The sequence below is a fragment of the Osmerus eperlanus genome, chromosome 17, assembly GCF_963692335.1.
Source record: "Osmerus eperlanus chromosome 17, fOsmEpe2.1, whole genome shotgun sequence".
NCBI lineage: Eukaryota > Metazoa > Chordata > Actinopteri > Osmeriformes > Osmeridae > Osmerus > Osmerus eperlanus.
Genome location: NC_085034.1, coordinates 11,551,293 through 11,574,251, shown reverse-complemented (window position 1 = coordinate 11,574,251; position 22,959 = coordinate 11,551,293). Strand labels below are relative to the sequence as shown.

At 42.1% G+C, this 22,959-nt stretch overlaps 1 protein-coding gene across 1 annotated transcript; it reads right to left on the bottom strand.

The window, feature by feature from the left end:
* Positions 1–16,495: 16,495 nt before the first annotated feature.
* LOC134038087 (uncharacterized) lies at positions 16,496–21,065 on the bottom strand. Its single transcript, XM_062483679.1, has 9 exons — positions 20,682–21,065; positions 20,187–20,514; positions 19,716–19,894; positions 19,489–19,578; positions 18,205–18,311; positions 17,943–18,044; positions 17,698–17,856; positions 16,914–17,063; positions 16,496–16,785 (listed from the first exon to the last, which is right to left on the bottom strand). Exons 2-9 carry the CDS (start codon positions 20,262–20,264, stop codon positions 16,556–16,558), a joined length of 1,095 nt encoding a protein of 364 aa, XP_062339663.1. The 5' UTR covers positions 20,265–20,514; positions 20,682–21,065; the 3' UTR covers positions 16,496–16,555.
* Positions 21,066–22,959: the final 1,894 nt, after the last annotated feature.

Sequence of the window (22,959 nt, the reverse complement as noted above, 5' to 3'; positions counted from 1 at the left end):
GTCTGTCTGCCTTGTCCTTTTGTCCTTCTCTGTGCCCGCCATTTCTGGCCCGCCCCAACGGTTCTATTAAGAACCAAAGTTCTGCTGTCAAGTAAGTTTAACATTTAAACAATAGTCATGTTTAATTAAGTATTGTCATAATCCATAAAGTAATGGATAAAATAATAAAGTCTAAAGCCTATGTCCGCCTTGTCAAAATACCTTTAACATAGTATGGTTGCCAGAAAGATAAACTGATGGAAATGAAAATCAAAACCACATCTGCACAACAAAAGTAAAATGAACTTTCTTTTCAGATGGCAGGTTCTACCAAAAAGAGCTGCACCTCCTGCAAAGGCCACATCAGGGTGGCATGCAAAAAGTGTCCCTTGGAGCAGTCCAGCCCATGAAAAGTAAATTGGAGTCAAAGAAGAAACGCTATGATACCCAGTGGGCAGCAACGACTCTTAAGGGAAATAACATCCCCAAAGTCCTTAACTCTGCCAAGTTAATGGTAGGATAACAAAAATCTTCAGTCCCTGTCTCTTCACCAAGAACTAAGTGAACGGCATGAGTGACTAATACATTTTGTCCTTTCATTGTTTCAGGTACACAAATTAGATAAGCTTGGGTTCGTCCCCTTGCATTTCCTGGGACGCAAGTCCAAAATGTCCTGTGGCTGGTCTGAGGTTGTGTGTCCTCAGGAATTTATGGATATGAATGGGACAGCCATCAAAACCATAAAGGACATTTTTGACAGTGCTTTGACAAGTAGGTGACAGACCCTATATGTGTGCAGACATATTGAAGACTGATGTGTTGAGCATGGTCATGTAAATATGTCGACATGTAGACAGATGTGTTAGGCATACTTCGGGTTGGCAATGTAGTAATTGTAATTTCCCCTCATAACTTTATCAGGTTCAGGATAAGATAAATTGAAGAGAGTCCCTAAAGCCATAACATTATGGCCACCTGTCTAATATTGTGTAGGACCCCCTTTTTCTCCTCCTTGTCAGAACAGCCCTGACCCTTCGACTCCACTAGACCTCTGAATATGTGCTACATTTACATTTATTCATTTAGCAGACGCTTTTATCCAAAGCGACTTCCAAGAGAGAGCTTTACAAAGTGCATAGGTCACGGATAATAACAACAAGATAGCCCCAAAAACAACGCGGTTAGCCAAAACATGAAGCACATATTGTGAACAACCAAAAATAAGTGCCAAAGGGAAGAACCATAAGAGCATGCAGTTAAACTAGTTACAATTAAACAACATGAATCACTATAAGTGCAAGTGTACCTGTAGAAAAGCAAGCAACAGTAAAAATATTTCACAGCGAGTACAACAATTTAAATCAGTTGCCACTAACCAACAAGAGTCATTGTGATCCTTGAGGAAACTAACATTGGGTCCAGAAAACCATTCCTAAGTACCGTTGTACTCCCGGAACAAGTGTGTGGTATCTGGCACCAAGACATTAGCAGATCCTTTAAGTTCTGTAAGTTGCGAGGTGGGGCGTCCATGGATCGGACTTGTTTGTCCAGAATATCCCACAGATGCTCGATTGTATCGAGATCTGTGTAATTTGAAGACATAAAACTTTTTGACAACATAAAACATTTCACTTTCATGCCTAATAGGCTATATCCCACCCATTGACAGGTGTCATGATAATGAGATAATCTGTGTTTTTCACTTCACCTGTCAGTGGTCATAATGTTATGGCTGATCAGTGTACACGTACTAGGATTTTGTTCTTAGGAAGTGGACACTTAAAACAACAATGTACATAACTCATAATTATCATATACTCATTTGCATTTTTATGTATTTTTCTTCAGTTTTCTACAGAAACAATGATATTGCAGAAGCTGAGGACATCTGCCCCCGCCCTCCTGCAGAAGCTGAGGAAATCAGCCCCCCCCACTCCTGAAGAAGCTGGGGACATCTTCCCCCCCACTCCTGCAGAAGCTGAGGACATCTGCCCCCCCCCACTCCTGCAGAAGCTGGGGACATCTGCCCCCCCACTCCTGCAGAAGCTGAGGACATCTGCCCCCCCCACTCCTGCAGAAGCTGGGGACATCTGCCCCCCCCACTCCTGCAGGAGCTGAGGACATCTGCCCCCCCACTTCTGCAGAAGCTGGGGACATCTGCCCCCCCACTCTTGTATGTGTAAGAGATGCTGCTCTCCAGAGAAATACAGAAAAAGATGTAAACTGTACAAGATAGAATCAGAATCAGAAGGGGTTTTAATCGCCATGAAAGTTTGCACAGACAAGGAATTTACTTTGGCAGGCAAGGAATTTACCCATACAGTGACCACGTTCATTGCATGAGACATGTATAAATGCTTGTCACTGCATAATTTAGTTGTTTAAGATTTGTCAAATCTGTCTATTTATGACACAACAGCTGATTGCGAAGCTTGCTGCTGATTAGGTGGACTAATTCCACTAGACACACCATTGTAATACAGGAAGTACTGTTGTTGTAATGGATGCATTTGGCTTTATACTTACTCTTTAGGGGCCCACTCTTCCGGCTCATTCTAAAGATGCAATCCAGGGAAGGAAGAGAAGCCGGCCTATAAAAAGTGGTTCAACCATCCCCCCCAAAAAGAAAGGTTGATCATGCTTTTCAATAAGCAGACATGTTCTTGGTTATACTGGTGTCTGTCTCCCAGAGATACCAGAAGGCATTATTTGAAGTAGATTTTTACTCTTATTGGAACCTAATAAGACACCACCTCCCACAGTGGACAGACTGACATTGTTTAGATTTCAGAGTTAGTGTTAGACAAGAGGCCATGTTTAGGGATAGGGAGTCTCTATAATCATCACCAAAATGTACATTATTCACCCTATTGTGTCATAATACTAAATAGAACACCACCAAAGATAAGTCTTTATTTAATTTTGATAACATTTTTTTGCAGTTTGCCGTGTACATGCAAAGAATAAGGTGTTTCTCTTCCAAGAAGTAGTAGGCAAGAGGCAAAATGAGATACAATGTTTTGGGGTTTCTTAAATACTTAAAACATAAATGGATGTTCATACATTTACCAGATCAAAACCTTTCTTCCATGTGATTTGTTTATGTTAAATGCTTAGGACAGGGAAGAAGTCCTTGTGCAGTGGCAACCTTGTTATGGTTGGTAAGTAATTCCTGTAAAGTAAGTAAACTGTCTAAACAGCTGTGTGTTTATCTGTATACTGTATTTTATCTTTACAGTATGTCGGCATATCTGAGTAGGGGGCATTAACCCCCTGCAGTAATTCACAGTTATTCAAATGTTTTTATATGTTTTACAGCGGCGAACAATGGGATGACACCTGGGAGCCTTCAGCCAATTTTCCAAAAGTGATTCAAATCAAATCAAATTTATTTGTATAGCCCTTTTTACACGCAAGCATGTCACAGAGGGCTTCACATACGCCCATAGAACTGCCCCTCAACCAACCTAAACCCTCAAGGAAGACATGGAAAAACTCCCAGAAAAACTCTCAACAGGAGAAAAAATGGAAGAAGCCTTGGGAGGAGCAATTCAGAGAGGGATCCCCTCCTCCAGAGACGGTTGGTGAGAGAGAGGAGCAGAACAAAGGCTAAACATAGTCATACAGTGTCAATGGGTTTTGAAACACCAAAATCCATTGTTCAACTTTAGAGATGTAGGACAGGACCGGGAGACTCGCGACCAGGTCCAGCGTTGGCCGACCGACTACCAGGCAGGTGCTGACAGCTCAAACCCCCCACACCACAAGGGATGTGTGTGGGGGGGACAGAGAGAGAGGAGCAGGGATTAGATAGTGCCAGGAGCAGCTAACAGTTACAGTCATAATAGAATGAGATCCCCACCGGTCAAGTGTGGACTGGTGCAGCAATTTAACAGAGCAAAAAAGGGGTATTTGATGCAGACCCACACACCAAGACAGCGACAGCCCCCCTCGGTTGGAACATGAAATCTGTTCCAGGGGAAAGAACTCTAAAATAAGTTATACTTATAGAATAAGGATGGAAACAACCCGTCCCCGTTGCCTCCAACTAGTAACAGAAACAATAACAGTAACAATATACCGCAACGGAAACTATAACAGTAACAATATACAGTAACAGATTTACTTTATTTGTAACATCTAGATGTAACATCCAGATGGGGCAATGTGAACATACGTATAAGCTATAATTACAATTCAAAAGTTACAAGTGATACACACATAGGCAAACACCCCCCCCCCCCCCAGATTTACATAGATGTAAATACACACATACTTACCTTTAACAATCGTAGAATTGACTAAACAATAACGTTTTTAACCTAATTTTAAATGTTGAAACAGTATCAGACTCCTTAAAGATCCTGGAAAGTAAATTCCATGTTTTGCTTCTAAGTACATTATATACGTGTGAAATTAGTTCCTGAAAGCATGTGCAAAGCGCTAAAACTTTGTCGCACTGAAATGTGGAGTTAGACCGAAGAACAGTTTCTGTTCCGTTTTCAGATCAAGTTTTAATGGGCGTAGCCAAAAAATGCCCTATCTACGTCATTTGGCCCCATCTACGTCAGATCACTGAATGGCTCCTCCTGCTGTACTGTTATTGGAGCTTACATCAGCTAGCTAGGTAGCTTCAGGATGTCTCCCACCACCCGCAACTGCATCTTCCCTGGATGCAAGAACTCCAGCTGCGCTGCAACGCCATTTAAGTTCCCTATTGATAATGAAAGGAAAAATAGGTGGATAGATTTTGTGAAGAGCCACGCTCATGGAAAGCTTCGGATAAACTCCAACAGCCGCCTCTGCGCCACTGACCATTTCACGGCGGACAGTTTTAACATGGACCAGAGACAGACGAGGTTCACCAACACACTGCTTCTCTTGCAGCGCGGAGCCGTACCGAGCATCGCCCCCCCCCCCCGGCCGTTCATCCTCCGGTCGCACCTGGACCATCCACTGGTCCATCCACAAATGTTTACTCCTGTGTTACAGCTCAGGGGAATATTTCATTTATATGCATCTGTATGTTTCACTCATTGAACAAATACATTCTAATTCTATACTGTTTTGTTCGGCTTGACGTAGTGTCCATTATCTGGGTCGTAGGTAGCTTACTTGAGAGAGGTGGCTCCTTCCAGCGAGGGGGCCGAGCTTCAGCTCCTTCAGGCGACACGCCCCCCCAGTCTCGAACAGAGAAGACTGCTGATTTTCTTACGATTTCAAAGCCAAATTTAACATACTTGTCTGTATTTTTTTCATTCGAATTTGGATGGGTAGTTAATAACACATTATTCTGTGGTGTGGTGAACTTAAAACTCGTTTTTAATTCCACTTTACAGGATCTTTAATTGAGACAGGTAATTTGTTCCAGAGAAGAGGTGCTCTATATGAGAACGCCCTACCTCCAGCTGTTTTTTTCTTAATTTTGGGAACCACCAGATAGCCGGCATCTTGAGATCTAAGTGTCCTTGCGGGGCAATAGGGTGCAAGGAGACCGGAGAGGTACAGTGGTGCCAATCCATGCAGAGATTTGTAGGTTAATAGTAGAACTTTGAAGTCAGCTCTGGCTTGGATAGGGAGCCAGTGTAGAGACAAGAGTATTCTGGTCAATAGTCTAGCAGCAGCATTTTGCACTAGCTGTAAATTTTTTAGGTGGGTAATTGGGAGGCCGGAGAATAACACATTGCAATAGTCCAATCGGGACGTTACAAATGCATGTATTAGTTTTTCAGCGTCATCCTTTGAGAGAATTTTTCTGATTTTGGCAATATTACGTAGATGGAAAAATGCAGTTCTGGTAATTTGCTTAATATGGTACTCAAACGAAAGGACTGGGTCCATTGTGATTCCTAAATTTTTTACCAGCTGGCTTTGAGAGACTTTAACGCCGTCTAGGTCTAAGGTCAGATTGGAAAAATTATTTCTATATTTTTTAGGACCGAAAATTTGAACCTCAGTTTTATCCGAATTAAGAAGAAGGAAATTTGCAGTCATCCAAGCTCCCAACCTGGAAACTAATTTTTCCATAGCATGTGGAAATTCTCCAGACTTTATAGACATATATAGCTGAGTATCATCTGCATAACAGTGAAAATTTACCCCAGAGCTTCTAATTATGTTTCCTAAAGGCAGCATATAGAGTGAAAATAGCAGAGAGCCTAGAACTGAACCCTGTGGTACTCCGTATTTTACAGTGGAGCTCCTGGATGAGCAGCCATCATAGTGGACATATTGTGATCTATCAGATAGATACGATCTAAACCATTGAAGTGACGTACCAGAAATCCCAACATAGTTCTCCATACGTTCCAGGAGAATCTCATGATCCACCGTGTCAAAAGCTGCACTTAGGTCTAGAAGAACCAGGACAGAGATAGAGCCCGCGTCAGAGGCTAACAGTAGATCATTGACTACCTTGGCTAATGCAGTTTCAGTGCTGTGGTGGAGACGAAATCCAGACTGGAGAGGTTCATAAAGCTGATTTGAGGAGAGGTGCTCAGTGAGCTGTTGTGCCACAGCCTTTTCTAAAATTTTGGAGAAAAAGGGCAAATTTGAAATTGACAACCTGGATCCAGGTTTGTTTTTTTAAGAAGGGGCTTAATAATAGCTTGTTTGAAATCGTTGGGGACTTGGCCAGTTACAATAGATTCATTAATAATACTAAGCATGGGTGGTCCAATAATAGGGAGAAGTTCCCTACAGAGTTTGGCAGGGAGGGGATCGAGAAGGCAGCTAGTGGGTTTCGAGGAGTCTATCAGCTCGATGAACGCTTCCATAGAAATAGGGTTAAAGTGAGTGAGAGCCTCAACATGCAGCATGCTTGGTATAGAGGAAAGTTCAGTGTTGATGGCCACTCCTCCAGGACTAGTCTGTAGTTTGTCCCTTATTGCATAGATTTTTTGGTCAAAGAAATCTAAGAAATCATTGGGAGAGAGATCTGAACTAACACAGAGTGTACTTTTCTTAGTGAGTTTTGCAACAGTATCAAATAGGAACTTAGTGTTGTGTTTGTTCTTACTAATCAACTTAGAGAAATATTCTGATCTGGACCTGATGAGGACTTGCTTGTACTCCATTAGGCTGTCCTTCCAGGCCAGGCGGAAAACCTCCAATTTAGTGGTACGCCACTTATGTTCTAGTTTTCTAGTGGACCTCTTGAGTGCGGGTTTCCTCTGAATACCATGGAGCCAGTTTCTTGTCCTTTCTTTTCCTTGGTTTGAGTGGGGCAACAGAGTCTAGGGATAGCTGAAGAACCAAATTCAGATCCCTCATTTTAGCATTTAATGATTTATTTGGGACGTCAAGTGCTTCTAGTGCAGCGGGTAGAATATTATCCAGTTCCAGAGCTGTGTTTGGAGTTATGCAGTGGCTAGTAGAAGTCTGAGTGCCTCCAAGGCTCTGGCAGAGGTCCATTTTGAAGGTGACCAGGCAATGGTCTGATAATATAGGATTGTGGGGGTGGACAATGACATCACTAATCTTGATTCCCCGCGTGAGAACTAAATCCAATGTCTGCGAGTGAAGATGAGTAGGTTTGGAAACCACCTGGGTGAGACCTGTGGAATACATTAGAGCAGTAAGGGCCTTACTTAAAGGATCTTTTGGGTCATCCACATGAATGTTAAAATCACCCATAATTAAGATATTGTCAGTATATGTCACAAGATCAGCACTAACATCTGCAAATTCCTCCAGGAAGAGGGAATACGGGCCGGGGGGCCTGTATAGAGTAACTATACAAAATGAGGGAGGGGGGGCAGGAGTAGTAGCATTAGTCCTTTTTAAAGTAGTTTTGGTGGTTTCATGCAAATTATTTCAAATGATTTAAAGGTATTGACAGATTTTAGGCTGAGGTTGAAGCTAGCTTTATATATCATAGCAACACCACCACCTTTCTTTGATACACGAGGGATGTGTGAGTACGCAAAATCCGGAGGCGATGCTTCATTCAGGGGGGAATATTCATCAGATTTTAACCAGGTTTCGGTGAGTCCAATCAAGTCCAGGCTGCATTCAGATATCAGATCATTAATCAAAACGGCCTTTGTGGATAGAGATCTGATGTTTAGGAGCCCAACATTCCAGTATGGGTTTTTGGCAGCTTTAGACGTAGATAATTCTTCTGAAAAGGTGGCACTGTCATCAGAAAACTTAGTAGGAAGAGCAACGGGGGAGCACATGGGGCTGAATACATATTAAATTGGTATAATTGCTAATACTTGAAGGCCGAAATTTTGAGAAAGGGCGGGGGACCGACACCGTCTCAATGGGAAAAACGACATCAGCAACCTCACTGGCTACACTACAAGCTAGGCTATCGGGCCCCCAACAGCTCACAACATACCTATCAACAAACCTATCACTCTCTAAGAGACTGTGGCCCGGCTTGTTCTAGTGAGTGTCAGGCCTGCTCTAAAATAGCTTCAATATTCCTAGACAATAGAAAAGCACCTCTCCAGTTTGGATGGAGCCCGTCACTTTTCAACAAGCCAGGTTTGGCCCAGAAAAGAGACCAGTTATCTACAAATCCTAAACCCTGTTCTGAACAAAAGCGAGCCAACCAGCGGTTAAGAGAGACAAGTCTGCTGTAGATCTCGTCAGTCCCCCTAACAGGTAGTGGGCCAGAGACTATTACTCGATGCCGACACATCTTTTGGGCAAGGTCACATGCCCAAGATATATTAACCTTCGTGACCTCTGACTGCCTCAGTCTAACATCATTGGTGCCAACATGAATGACAATATTCTCATACCTATCATCAGTGCGTGCGCCATGTGCCTTAGCTTGGGCCTTTGCCTTAGCCCTTGTGCTAGCCAGCACCCTAAGATTAGCTTCTATGTCGGTAGCTCTGGCCCCAGGTACACAGTAAACTGTCGCTGGTTGCTCCAATCTAATGTTACGAGTGATGGAGTCACCGATCACTAACGTCTGAGGAGTCCCACACCCACCATGCTGTAAAGGTGAAACCGGTGGGGCTAATCTTGAGTCCTCCCTAGCGCTAGGACTCCCTGCCAGTGATCAGCGCCAGTCACATCTAAAGTTACTAGCATACGTTCTTCCTCAAGCGACTGGACGCGACTCTCTAACAGAGTCAACTTTTCGAGCAAAATGACACATGTAGGACAATGTGAGTGGGTGTGAGACATTATAGTTAACTTACGTTAATAGTTTATGCCAGCCAGGGAAATCCGTCAAGAGCGTTGAGTTGGCAAGTTCAACAGGAACAGTAGCGTCGGGCTCCAAGAAAGAAAAACGCGCCGAGTAAACCTATAAGTAAGACAGTAAATGTGTAGATTAAATCGGGAAGGACAAAATAAATGAATAAATTAAGTAATATATATATTCGATTAACAAGGAGCAAGAACAAAAGCTTGGGAAAAGTTTGGAGCAGCAGCTCAGGTGCAGCGTGGTAAGTGATTAATAAAGATAAAATGTGCTTTTTTTAATGTGCATGCGTGGTTTGGTTTTGTGATGACAGTATTTCAGTAATTAGACAATCATCCATCCATCCATCATCTTCCGCTTATCCGGTGGTAGGGTCGCGGGGGCAGCAACCTAAGCAGGGATGCCCAGACTTCCCAGCGTGTCCTGGGTCTTCCCCGGGGCCTCTTCCCAGTGGGACGTGCCCAAAACACCTCACCAGGGAGGCGTCCAGGAGGCATCCTTATCAGATACCCGAGCCACCTCAACTGGCCCCTCTCGACGAGGAGGAGCAGCGGTTCTACTTTGAGCCCCTCCCGGATGACCGAGCTTCTCACCCTATCTCTAAGGGAGAGCCCGGACACCCTGCGGAGAAAACTCATTTTGGCCGCTTGTATTCGCGATCCCGTTCTTTCGGTCACTACCCACAGTTCGTGACCATAGGTGAGGGTAGGAACGTAGATCGACTGGTAAATAGAGAACTTCGCCTTTCGACTCAGCTCCTTCTTCACCACGACGGACCGATGCAGAGCCGGCATCACTGCGGACGCCGCACCGATCCGCCTGTCGATCTCACGCTCCATCCTTCCCTCACTCGTGAACAAGACCCCGAGATACTTGAACTCCTCCGCTTGGGACAAGATCTCCTCCCCGACCCGGAGATTGCACTCCACCCTTTTCCGGTCGATAACCATGGCCTCAGATTTGGAGGTGCTGATTCCCATCCCAGCCGCTTCGCATTCGGTTGCGAACCACTCCAGTGAGAGCTGAAGGTCACGGCCCGATGAAGCCAACAGGACCACATCATCTGCAAAAAGCAGCGACCCGATCCTGAGGTCACCAAACCGGACCCCCTCAACGCCCTGGCTGCGCCTACAAATTCTGTCCATATAAATTATGAACAGAATCGGTGACAAAGGGCAGCCCTGGCGGAGTCCAACCCTCACCGGGAATAAGTTCGACTTACTACCGGCAATGCGGACCAAACTCTGGCACCGGTCGTACAGGGACCGAACAGCCCCGATCAGGGAGTCTGGTACCCCGTACTCCCGGAGCACCCCCCACATGAGCCCCCGAGGGACACGGTCGAATGCCTTTTCCAAATCCACAAAACGTGTAGACTGGTTGGGCGAACTCCCGTGCACCCTCCAGAACCCTGCCGAGGGTATAGAGCTGGTCCACAGTTCCATGGCCAGGACGAAAACCACATTGCTCCTCCTGAATCCGAGGTTCGACAATCTGACGGACCCTCCTCTCCAGAACCCCTGAATAGACTTTCCCGGGAGGCTGAGGAGTGTGATCCCCCTAAAGTTGGAGCACACCCTCCGGTCCCCCTTTTTAAAGAGGGGAACCACCACCCCGGTCTGCCAGTCCAGAGGCACTGTCCCCGATGTCCACGCGATGTTGCAGAGTCGTGTCAACCAAGACAGCCCTACAACATCCAGAGCCTTAAGGAACTCCGGGCGGACCTCATCCACCCCAGGTGCCCTGCCACCGCGGAGCTTTTCAACCAATTAGACAATCATGTTCATTAAAAGTATGTAAACAATGAAGTACAGCTGTGAACATTAAACTGTGTTTATAATTGATAGAACATGTATTTACATTAACGGAAGATGAAACATTTAGGAAGAAACAAAGGCAGAGATCAGCACATAAGGGCGGCCGGGGGCCCAGTCCAAGTTCTCACCAATGATGGACAGGAGAGTGATATGTTCTGAATGTTTTTAGTCCGGACTATCTTTTTGCCTGACATGCAATTGTTACAATGTGTCGCTGTCAATGCTGTCGTTTTGAAGGTTATGGCTCTGTCTGATATGACGAGGATCTCTGACCTCACAGTCCATTCATAACATAGTGGACGTCTTTCTGTGTCCCCAACCCAGTCTCCCATACTTCTGCGTATCTATGACACGGGTTTACACATCTATTTTGCGTGCCATATATACGCCAAATATATAGGCTGTATATACAGGCCCGGTTCTTGCCAGGGCCCCGTTCGTCGTAAGGGTTGAAGCTAAGTTAATCAATTGTCCCTTTAGCCCGTTAACATTAGCGAGATGAGTGAGAACAGCAAATATCGGTTCGTCAACTGATCCGCATCCAAATCATGTGGTTAATTTCAATCAGGCTAAACTTATCAGGGAAATTGCACGTGCACGTCCTACTTCAAAAGGCAGGAAAGGTCGATCACCAAAACCGTGATTTTCTAACGGTATGATGGCGGAAAAGACGAAAGAGAGAGCGGTGATAGGCTATTCTCGCCATCCGAGCAAACTATTATAATGAGTCTCTAGACAATAAGCATATTATCATGGCTAAGTCAAACACCGCCACCGCTGCCAGAGCAAAACAAGCAGCTTGGGGAAAAATTGCCGATAAGCTAAATGCGAAAGTTTTGGGGAAATGTATAGGCTCATCTTAAGTGCCTCATTACCCCAATAAATCAGATCACATTTCTTTAATTGTGCCTGCTGGTATAGGCTTAATGGAAATTAATAATCGAATGAGATCTTGCTAGCGAAAATAATGATCTCAACTCTTTCAGAATAAGTAGGCTAAATAAAAACAAGGCCAAAGAGTATCTAATTGATACGAATTCATAGACAATTATGAGGATATATGTAGGCTACTGCGCTTATATCATGTACTATATATGTGTATATGCATGTAGGCATATGTGTAAATCCCTCTTTGATGTCATTGACTGGGACATGGCCAGGGAATATGATGAATCGATTCATCAGCTGGTTAAGCGCCAAGTACACTTTTCTTACAGCAACGCATGCTGCGGCTTTGCCAATGTTTTCTGCATCGCCTATACTGTATAAAAATGTAGCCTATAGCCTACCTGACGCAAAAAACCTCAAGGCTATGCAGTCTGAAGCACAGTTAAAGTTTCAAGTAGCTTTACTGTCAATTTCTTCACATGTCAAGACATAAAAAGGAATCGATATGACGTTTCCCACTCTCCCACAGTGAAACACATAAAAAGCACAGGCACAACAGATAAGACAAGACATTTCGTAAAACATAGCGTTACATATTCACATACAGCAGCATAAGCTCATAATAAAGCATAAAGCTTGCTGCGGCGTGTGATATTTGCAATGTACGGCCAGAGAAGGTCTTGCAAATAAATGAGTCCATGTCGGCTGAATTGATATCGCTCAAACAAGAACTCATCCGTGTGAAATAAAGGATCTTGGCAATCGCGAAGAACTCTATTGGTATGGAAAGCTAATCGAAATAAATTATAGCTCCTTGGTCAACTGGGTCTCTCAAAAAGGGAGCTGCCATGTTATTTTCTGGGGGTGTGGCAAGCTTATCCAGCTACACTTACGTTAGCCTGCTCTGGAGCAGGTTAGTGCTAATTGATATGTTACTATGGTGATTTATCGAAAGTTGCTTCCATGAACCAAAAAGAGGGGCGTTTTTTTATCTTAGCCTGAAAATCAGCTTGCTAAACCGCTTAGCGAGCTACGACGAATACCCCCCAGCTCTGGAAGGGCGGGCTGGCAGATATCTTGAATTATCCAGATTTCTTTTGAAAAATTCAGATACTCTGTATAACTCCAGACAACTATCTCAATAATGACCACACACGTTAATATCGATTAGTGACCTTCGTAAAATCAGAGTCTGGATGATGACGTAAAATGATGAGCGTTGATGAAGTTCTGCGTGTGATATAGCACCTCACAGTCTATTCGTAACATAGTGTACGTCTTTCTGTGTCCCTCGATTTCGTATACTATGTTACGAAAAACCGAACCACAAGGTGGCGCTTCACCCGAAATGTCACCTAATATTTGTGTAGCCTATCGCTACGCCTATTCGTAACATAGTGTACGTTTTTCTGTATCCCTCGATTTCGTATACTATGTTACGAAAAACCAAACCACAAGGTGGCGCTTCATCCGAAATGTCACCTAATATTTGTGCAGCTTATCGCTACACCTATTCGTAACATAGTGTACGTCTTTCTGTGTCCCTCGATTTCGTATACTATGTTACGAAAAACCGAACCACAAGGTGGCGCTTCACCCGAAATGTCACCTAATATTTGTGTAGCTTATCGCTACACAAATAGGAATCCTCCCAACGGAACCCTGAGTTAGCTGAAAGCTAATGATAGCTAACTGTCGTTCTTTAAAACAAACGAGATTCCAAACAATCGTAAAACGAAGTAATCGGATAGTTTCTAATAACATGTGTTTAATTATGCGAAATTACACATGATGACAAACCAAAACGGCTAAATATAGCTACCAACTAATCTTGCCATACACCATGATATAAGCAGGCCTAGCCTACACAAAAGGTGTGTTCGACTTCATGCAACGCCGGCGGCGCGGACCAGCCAATGGCATTCACTGCTTCAAGTCAGCCATGCCGCTGGTGCTGCATGAAGTCGAATACACCTTAAGTCTCATGGGTAGGCTAATCCCTCGATGCGTCATCTCATTTAGAATACTACTCCATTGCCAACTAGGGCATTTAATGCTAATATTGATTACATCTTAAACACCTCCATTATATTATAATCTATTCATACATACTTTGTATGTGATAAATCGTTAAGATGTTCTATTTTCAAACCCTAAACATGTAAACTTTGAAACATGTAGTTGAACTACTAATATGGCGTCGTTCAACATCTCGATTTAGTGTTTGATGGAATACGTTTGTAGTTCTTTTAGTAATTTGGGTTTTACACCAATATCATCTCCAATTTTATATCAGATTAATCAGAAATGTAAATTGTACATGTATTATAGATCAATAAGCATTATATATAATCAGCACTACAAAGGTTAACTTTGGCATGTCTTTTTTTCATACTTTTTATTTTATATTATATTCAAGTTGTGAATGTTTTTGTCACACTGCATGGAATGTCTCAATGGAGCAACATGCACATTTTCAGCCCGGTAGCAGCATACATTGGAGTACAAGACACATTTTAGATTTGGAAAATGAACATTTCAAGGTGGCGCTGTTGAGCCTCTATCTGGCTTAGAGGTAAGGCCATATGAAAAAAAGTATTTACTAGTCCAAAATATTCGTCAGGGCAAGCCACGAACATGTACCACCAAGGACAACAAACCCCTAACCCTAGCACGGTCTGTTTAGACCATGTCTTATGCAGAGCAAATAATCATCTTTAAAGTTTGGGGATAAACAAATGCACAAGTGGGTCTGTACCCTGATATTGTTTGTGCTAAACCAGGACTATGTGCCACCGAAACATAATTTGAATTTGACCACTGATGTAGTCTATTTAGATTATGAATGGTCTTGGAATCTATACCTGGAAAGATACCTCACTGCAATGGCAGATTTCGATTTAAAAAAGACTTTGTTGTACAACAAAATCAAACCCATTTTTGGAAAGGTCTTAGCTTGCAGGTTCATTTATGTAAGTTTGACACATTCCTGTAAACCCTTATCTGATATATTGACCTTTGAACCCTTGCCAGTGGTCACCTTAAAGCCCTATATTTAGTAACGCTTATTAGGGTAATTAGGGTTAGGGTTCCTTTCATGGCACAGTCCTGGCTTGGTACAGTGAATAACTAGGGTTAGATAAACTGTGTCTTTCAGTTTCAGAACCCTAGCCCCTACAGGGGATCAACGGTGCCACCTAGAAAAGGTAATTTCCTAAAATTCAATTCAATTTGTTTTTTTAGCTGAGGCTAGGATCCTGGGATTTTGTATTTAGAACAATATTGACCCTCTTCACATCATACTGGAACCATGTTTGAAGATTATGATGTAAAATAATGTTAATTAAAGGTTGCATATAAAGACATTTAAATGTTGACTTTTCGAGTACCGATACATTTTGTCTTTCATAAAAGACCAATGAATGTATATTTGTCATATTAAGTGATTTAAATGTAACTGAGGACAAAGATCTTCTCATAAAATCAGTTTATAAATTGAAAGTAAAAATAGAACTACATTTCCCAGGACCCCGCCAATATGTTTTAACTCTAATATGCGCCATATTTGTAGTCCATGTAAGTTCACTATGGTTATCATTTTAGTTAAGTGTAGCACACATTATATAAAGACCTATTCAATTATTTTAAAAACTTGTATAAGTCTTACCACGTGTTCAACACTCTAAAAATGAGAATATATAATTTATAATTCATATAGCCTACCTTTATGCCATCACCTTTATAAAGGCATGGATTATTCTGAATGTGACGTCATCGCGCCGCACTCCCAGTACAGATTATTCATATTCAGCCACAATGAATACATCATTTAAAATTGTATGCAATATGGTGTTAATAGGATAACAAATTTACATCCGCTTGTAATGGCCTAACTTTTAATCTATGTCTTCTCTTCATATGTAGTCTACTCTTACCTCCACCAAGCAAAGGATCAGACGGTTGCTTGTAGGCTTACATAAGTGAGTCCAACCATGCAAGTCAATGTTTATAAAAATAATACCAAAGTTAATTGGGCAATAAAACACAAAACCCATGGGACACAAGAAAGTGCAATATTAGAACACTTTGAATATAAATAGTAGATAATAGACTCGGAAGTACAAGGAGGCCAGGAACGTAGCTACTAGGTTGTAAAAACAACGATCTGGTGGTGAGTGGAGGGCAAACCAGGGTGTATGTGACCGCAAGTTATTGGGAAACTGGACCACAGGTGTCGATCTTGTGCAGGTAGGATGGACTGGATCACTGGAGCCTTGGAGATGCACACAAACACAGACAAAAAGAAAGACAGCAACAGAAAGACAGGCAGAGCCTGTGGAGGGCGTAATACAGGTAGACAGAAAGAAGGGTTAGTATGTAAACAAAATCCGAGCCAAAATATGTATTGTACAAAGTGTTCATCACCTACTACTTAATGCCTACTTAAAGTCTTAATGCCTGAAATAAGGGGAATAGAAACATGCAAATATATTGTAATGCCTTTTTTGGGTAGCAGATGTTATGGGATATCAGTGGTAGGCAACATGATCTGATGTAGAGCATGTTGTTGATAAAACAGATACATAGACCTGAAGCAAGAAAAGTAAAATGTATTGATTTCCAGTCAAGAAATTGTTCTAGAAAAGCATTTATTTGTCTAACAATACCCAAATTCAAATGCATAACATTGATATTCTGTTTATGCCTAGGTGTTGACATTTTCGTCATCATCTGAGCTGGTGTCAGAGCTTAAACATTCCTGGCCCTCTTCCAGGAGTTCTTCCAGGTCCAGGTCGGGTTCTGTAAGATCCAGGTGAAGGTGTTGGAGATACATCTGTCTCACTACAGCCTGGTGAGACTTCAACTCTGTAAGCTTCCTCTGGTGCAAACTTTGGAGTCCCTTCCTCCCTTTTGGTGACAGGTTCCAACAGTCACCTAAATAAATAAGCTTATTTAAACATTTGCGCCCTCAACGGAAAACACCAGAGTAACCTAATTGAAACTGCTACTTAATCGCAACAATGTAAAATGAGTTAATGTGTACATGCACACTTTTTCGTTACCAGAGATTGACTGCTCCAAGACCTCAGCACGTCTCTTCAGGTATTCCCAGTGTTGCTTCATCTCTTTGACGAGGACCACTTCTTCCTCCTCCAGCCTCCGGATACCCATGACCTTCTCAAAGACCTTCTTTTTTGTGAGAATGTCAGTATCTGAAGCAAAAAGTTGTTTAACAAAAATAAGTACAAAAGACAGTTATGTGGTTAAGAACACAAAATAATAGGAATGCATTAATACAATGATAACATTTTGTAAAACTATTTTATTTCATAAGTATTAAGTGTTATTTCCTAATTTCTTTTGCCTCTAACGTATCGAAAGTGGCTATTACTACCCACAAACCTTTTTCGCCAATTTCTATTCATTTTATCTAAAAGCAGTTAGGAAATAACTTACTGCTCAGGGGGAGTCAGGTGACTGAGCGGTTAGGGAATCGGGCTAGTAATCTAAAGGTTTCCAGTTTGATTCCCTGCTGTGCCAAAGGACGTTGTTTCCTTGGGCAAGGCACTACACCCTACTTGCCTCGGGGGAATGTCCCTGTACTTACTGTAAGTCGCTCTGGATAAGAGCGTCTGCTAAATGACTAAATGTTATGTAAATGCACTCAGGAAAATAAACAAAAAAAATGTTACACAGTCACACACAGCACAAACATCATGAAATATTTTACAATTTCAAGGAAACTTTAATTCAAGTAAGCATAAGAAGCATGAGCGAAAAGTGCTGGACAACACAAACAGCACGACTTTGATTTGCTCACTTTTATGACAATTATAGGCTACATACCAGATGTTGGAACGTGCCAGGGGAATATGTATTCTGGCTGGAAGATTAACTCCACTGACTCCACTCTTTCGGATGGCTGGACAAGTGTATTATGTTCCAGGACCAGGGCAGCCAGCTTCCCTTTCTCCTCGCTCATCCTGTGGCGACCCTTGTTCGTGTCTGAAGAACATTAACATAGACATGTGTCCTAGATTGACATTATGGCCATGGCTGGTTTCTTGAACCAATCTTTTTCTCTAACAAACCATTCTGCCTGTACAGCCGATGTGTTCTCTGCCTGATGCTGGCAGACATTTCCTCCATCTTCTTCTGCAACTCCACAGGTGCATCACTGTCCTCCACTGGTGCTGGTTAAGAAAAGAGAACACCCAAGTACAAACATGAGTTGAGGACATAAAATACTTTCATGCATTCTTGCTAAACCTAGATCGACAGTCATTCATATGACATTTGTAGTCTATCAGCAGTAGTAAAATTATATAATGTTCATTTTGTGTATGGACATACCATCGGTCACCCACTGCAGGATTGTGGAGTTGTCGACTGACAGCTCTGTCGTTAAGGCCTCCAGGCTGTCTTTTTGTTGTTGCAGACTTTGAATGTTCAATGAAGGTCTACACAATATTTAAAATTCAAACTTGTAATCAAATAATAACTACGTCATAAACAGAAATTACTTACATGCTTGGTAGGGATGGGTATCGAGAACCGGTTCTTGTTCAGAACCGGTTCCCAGTGAATTGATTACTTGGAATCGTTAGCAAAATTCCTTAACGATTCTGTTAACGATTCTCTGTGCAGTTAAACAATTAAAATGCTAAGTTTAATAATGGACTAAAAATCGATATGCTCAGTTTAATAATGGGACACGCGAACGTCTGTCTGAATAAACTATAAAAGTTTGCGCATAGACAGACTGCAGCAAACATGGCAACTAGGAAGAAGCGTTCTAAAGTTCTAAAAATGACAACAATGCCACTTGTAACGCGTGTAAAAAGTCTATTTCTTCGAAGGGAGGAAATACTACAAATATGAAGAAGCATTTGAACACACAGCATGGAAAGAAGTTACTGGAACGTCATGTGTTACTGTGTGAAGCAATTTGCCTTTATTGTGTGTAGTCAATCTAGTTATCTTCTGTCCCGTCGTTTGAAGCATACATTTTAGCTCCGGCATTCGTCTCCCATTAGTATTGATCTTATTGATCATTTCACGTTATTGGGGCGGCGTGTGTTATCAGCAAACGTTCGCGTGTCGCATTATTAAACTGAGCATATCGATTTTTAATCCATTATTTAACTTAGCATTTTAATTGTTTAACCTTTTAATAGTCCTGTTAAATGTGCCTGAAAACGCCTAAACAACATACCCAAAGTACATTGAAAGCTGTTGTTGAACCATTTGGAGTACATGCATGTTAATGGTCTCTTTTGAAAGGTGACACTGAAGTTATTTACCCTGTTGTTAGGACCCCTGTAAGTCCTACTGGTGTTGAGTAATAGAAGCTTGAACACAAGGAAACTGAAAGTTTCTATCTCCAACTAGATCTTGTTTTGAAAACAGAGGCCTGAAGAGGCCTAGAGGTGGTAGGTATTAACTCATTTCAGAGCCAGTCAAAGCCAGTTTGAGAAATTTGTTTAGAACGAGTGTGTGTGTGGGGGTGCAGGACGCACAGACCTATGGCTGTAGAGGGGAACATCGATAAGAGAATCGATAAGGAATCGAATCGATAAGCAGGAATTGATAAGGAGTCGGAATCGTTAAAATCTTATCAATATGCATCCCTAATGCTTGGTGGCCTTGTGGACATGGTCTACAAACTCTGACACCTTGCTGTCCTCGCAAAGGAAAACACCTTCCAAGTGGCCATGACTGTCCTGACTACACAAAGGAGTTAAATCTGTTAACAGATGGTACTCTACTACACAATGTTAATTACATTGTATTATTTCTATTAACGTGGAAGATTAGTGTCCAGATACTTTAGGAGTTACCAGTAAATAGTTTGCATTACGTACCTCCCTGCCTTCTTGAAACGATAATGCTTGCGATTGCCATCCACTGCTACAGCAAGCATTTCGGGAGTGCATGGAGGGCAGACAAACGGCTGCTCCTGGCACATCTTGTCAACCTCATATCTGCAGATGGCCCATTCCATGAAACTTTGGTGGAAAGTGTCTCCAGATATTTTACCACTCTGTTTCAATAAAAAAAATATCAGTGAATAGTCTGATACTATGTAGGTTATTTCTTATCTTATTTGTCCAAACATATACAATGTGTATAGTTTACCGGGCAGTGATGAATATATCCACTATTAGTGCCACACACGGTACTCACTCTTCCAAAGCGGCTGTTTTTTTGGTCTAGCATTGTGGTAAATGCCAGACGGGACAGTCCAGGTGCTAACATTTTTAACTCCAGGTATGACTGGAAAACGTCAACATGAAACAGGCTATTGAAGTTGACCGTCCCTGGCCAGTACCCACTTTGCACAACGTCTTCCAGCGCAGGTGTCCAATGAGAGGCACAACATTCACAATGTGCTTCAGGGAGGACAAGATCATAGTGACCTAAAGTGGTAATAATGTCACAGGACATAATTTAACAGCAATATATTTGTGTTTGTTGATATTCACTGCTACCTGCAAGAGTATGCGTGTTCACATGTGAGATTAATAAAATGATTGTTCTTCTTAAATAAAAATGTGTAAAACTCACCATTCATGGTCACTAAAACAATGGACCTCCCCACACTAACAGTCATGGGGAGCTGGCAGGTTTGGCAGGCTGATACCTCTAAAGGTAGAAGTTGAGCTACAAAGATATTTAAAAGACACAGCATGGGGATTGTGTATTAGTAATCTTGCTCTAATGTCCTAATAGTCATTGCATAAGTGCCTCAAGCCATATCCAACATTTTACAGTATTGATGTTAGATTACATTAGACATTTAGAGGAGGTTTCATGACCAAACATCTTACCTTGGTGGGTAAGGGAATATTGCCCGTCAGCATCCTGGCTGACAAATGAGGTGGGAGGCACAGGGTGGAGGTAGCCTGAGATCAGGGATCTCCGGTTGTGCAGAACATGTCTGGTGTGTTGCTCTTTGTCACAGGCCATGCACAGATACTGGTGAGGTAAGCACTCACTACACCTCATCACAGCCACTCCTTGCCTACACCACTGGCAGGTGGTGGGCAATACTGCCTCATCTGACAGCATGCTGTTGATGAGATGCGGGCGGGACACTTTCCACCTCTCTGCAGAACAGGCATTTCGAATTCCCCAATCTTGTGGCTCTGTGTGTTTCTCACACTCAGGGGCTGCTGGCTGACCATCAAGTAACATTTCTTTGACCGCTTGAAGAAGGGAATCTGTATATGAAAGACATTGGTAGTACAGAACATTAACTGGAGAGGTATTTTTGAGTTTGGCATTACCTGTTCAAACTAAAATAAAAACATTTGTTACTCACAAAGAACTCAACAAGGACCTGTGTGTCACTGACAGTGTCCTTGCTTTTCTTCGTTCCAGCCCTGGGTGCTGAGAGAACAATTATTCAGAAGAAATGCATCCTATAATGCTGCATTACTCCAGAACTTTTAAATATTCAACTTACCAGTTGAAGTTCGACATTTGGTAGTTTGTGGGACTAATGCTCCCCGCACAGCTCTCTTTCTCCAACTAATCCTGAACCTGTTTTTTGGGGTCCTCTTTTTGTTCTCAGCCTACACAAAGATATATGTAATTAACTGGAAAATGACCAAGTTAAGGTACTAGTGTATTGTTCACACAGTTTTAGTTTCATCATCATTATTACCGGTTCAGGATTAAGGTCCTTGGCATAAGCTTGACCTTGTTTCAGAAGCTCCCTAAGACGAGCATCCTCAGCATCTTACTTTGAAGCCATACTATGGGAAAGTAAATTACAGGCCAACATATTACAATCTTAACTGATATCTTAGATAGTTGTAATATTTGTGTCAAAAAATAATTTACAAGAATGTAGGTCACTACACATATCAGGGGACTTCTATTGTATATGTATTACATATTGGTAGCATAAAGGACGGTCATATTATGGTACCTACTATTGTTTCAATGTTAAACTTACTTGACAGCAGAACTTTGGTTCTTAAAAGGACCGTTGGGGCGGGCCAGAAATGGCGGGCACAGAGAAGGACAAAAGGACAAGGCAGACAGACAAAAGGACAAGGCAGACAGACAATAAATAAACAGTACAGGAAGACAGACAGACAAATGGACAACAGGCAATGAGACGAGAGGCAGACAAGTAGACAAATAGACTATGGAGGTCAATGTTAGAAAGAGATGACAGATGAATCTGAGGAGACATGTGTACACACACGTCTCCGTGTTTGTGTGGGGGGGAGGGGCAAAGACAGGGGAGGATATTGGGAAGGAGCAAAACGTACAATTAAAGAAGGGGAAGGTGCACACAGGGGAAGGACAGGGGAGACATAAATAGATATTATTAGTATTTTCATTTAAATTAAATAACTGAATGCCTTCATGAATGCTCTGACCACGCTAGCGTACCATTAATTAGCCATTTTACTAACGTTGCATGGCTAACATGCATTTATTACCATGCACTTTCACAAAATTAAGCTAGAACTCCACTTTGGAGCATCCCCATGGTTACCTTGAGTTTATTTGCTTAACTATTACATAATTATTACACATTTTCGGCCTGAAAGTCTGCATTTACAATAAATAAAAAAAATCCGAACATCTTTAGGTAGGTACTTACCGCCAACTTCTAAAACAATGGACGTCACTTGTCAGCGCCGTAACCAAGGATGTCACATTTTGATTGACAGGCGATTGATGAAGGTCAAGGCATAATTTCATACTGAAAATACTGATGATCCGTCCCGTTAAAATGCCACAAACAAGTGCTCGAAAAGCACTTCAGAATTGAGCTTTAAAGCAGAGAGCAATATGTAAATATTGTACAGTAATATATATTTTATATTTGTATAATTGTTATTGTGGATATGAATGCAGTATTTGAATATTAGTTTACGATAAGCTACACACATTTTAGGTGACATTTCGGGTGAAGCGCCACCTTGTGGTTCGGTTTTTCATAACATAGTATACGAAATCGAGGGACACAAAAAGACGTACACTATGTTACGAATAGACTGTGAGGTGAGGTTGCATAGTTTGGAGATGTTGAAGCATGATATCTTATTGTGGAGGACATAACTACGTCCCCGGATATGTTGACAG

Excerpts from the sequence above, each read along its gene's own strand:
- LOC134038087 (XM_062483679.1), bottom strand. The coding sequence starts at position 20,264 with ATGATCTTGTCCTCCCTGAAGCACATTGTGAATGTTGTGCCTCTCATT. Across the intron at positions 17,857-17,942 it reads TCGGCTGTACAGGCAGAATG|ACACGAACAAGGGTCGCCAC; the intron begins GTTTGTTAGAGA and ends AATGTTCTTCAG. Across the intron at positions 17,064-17,697 it reads CTGGCACGTTCCAACATCTG|ATACTGACATTCTCACAAAA; the intron begins GTATGTAGCCTA and ends TTTTTGCTTCAG.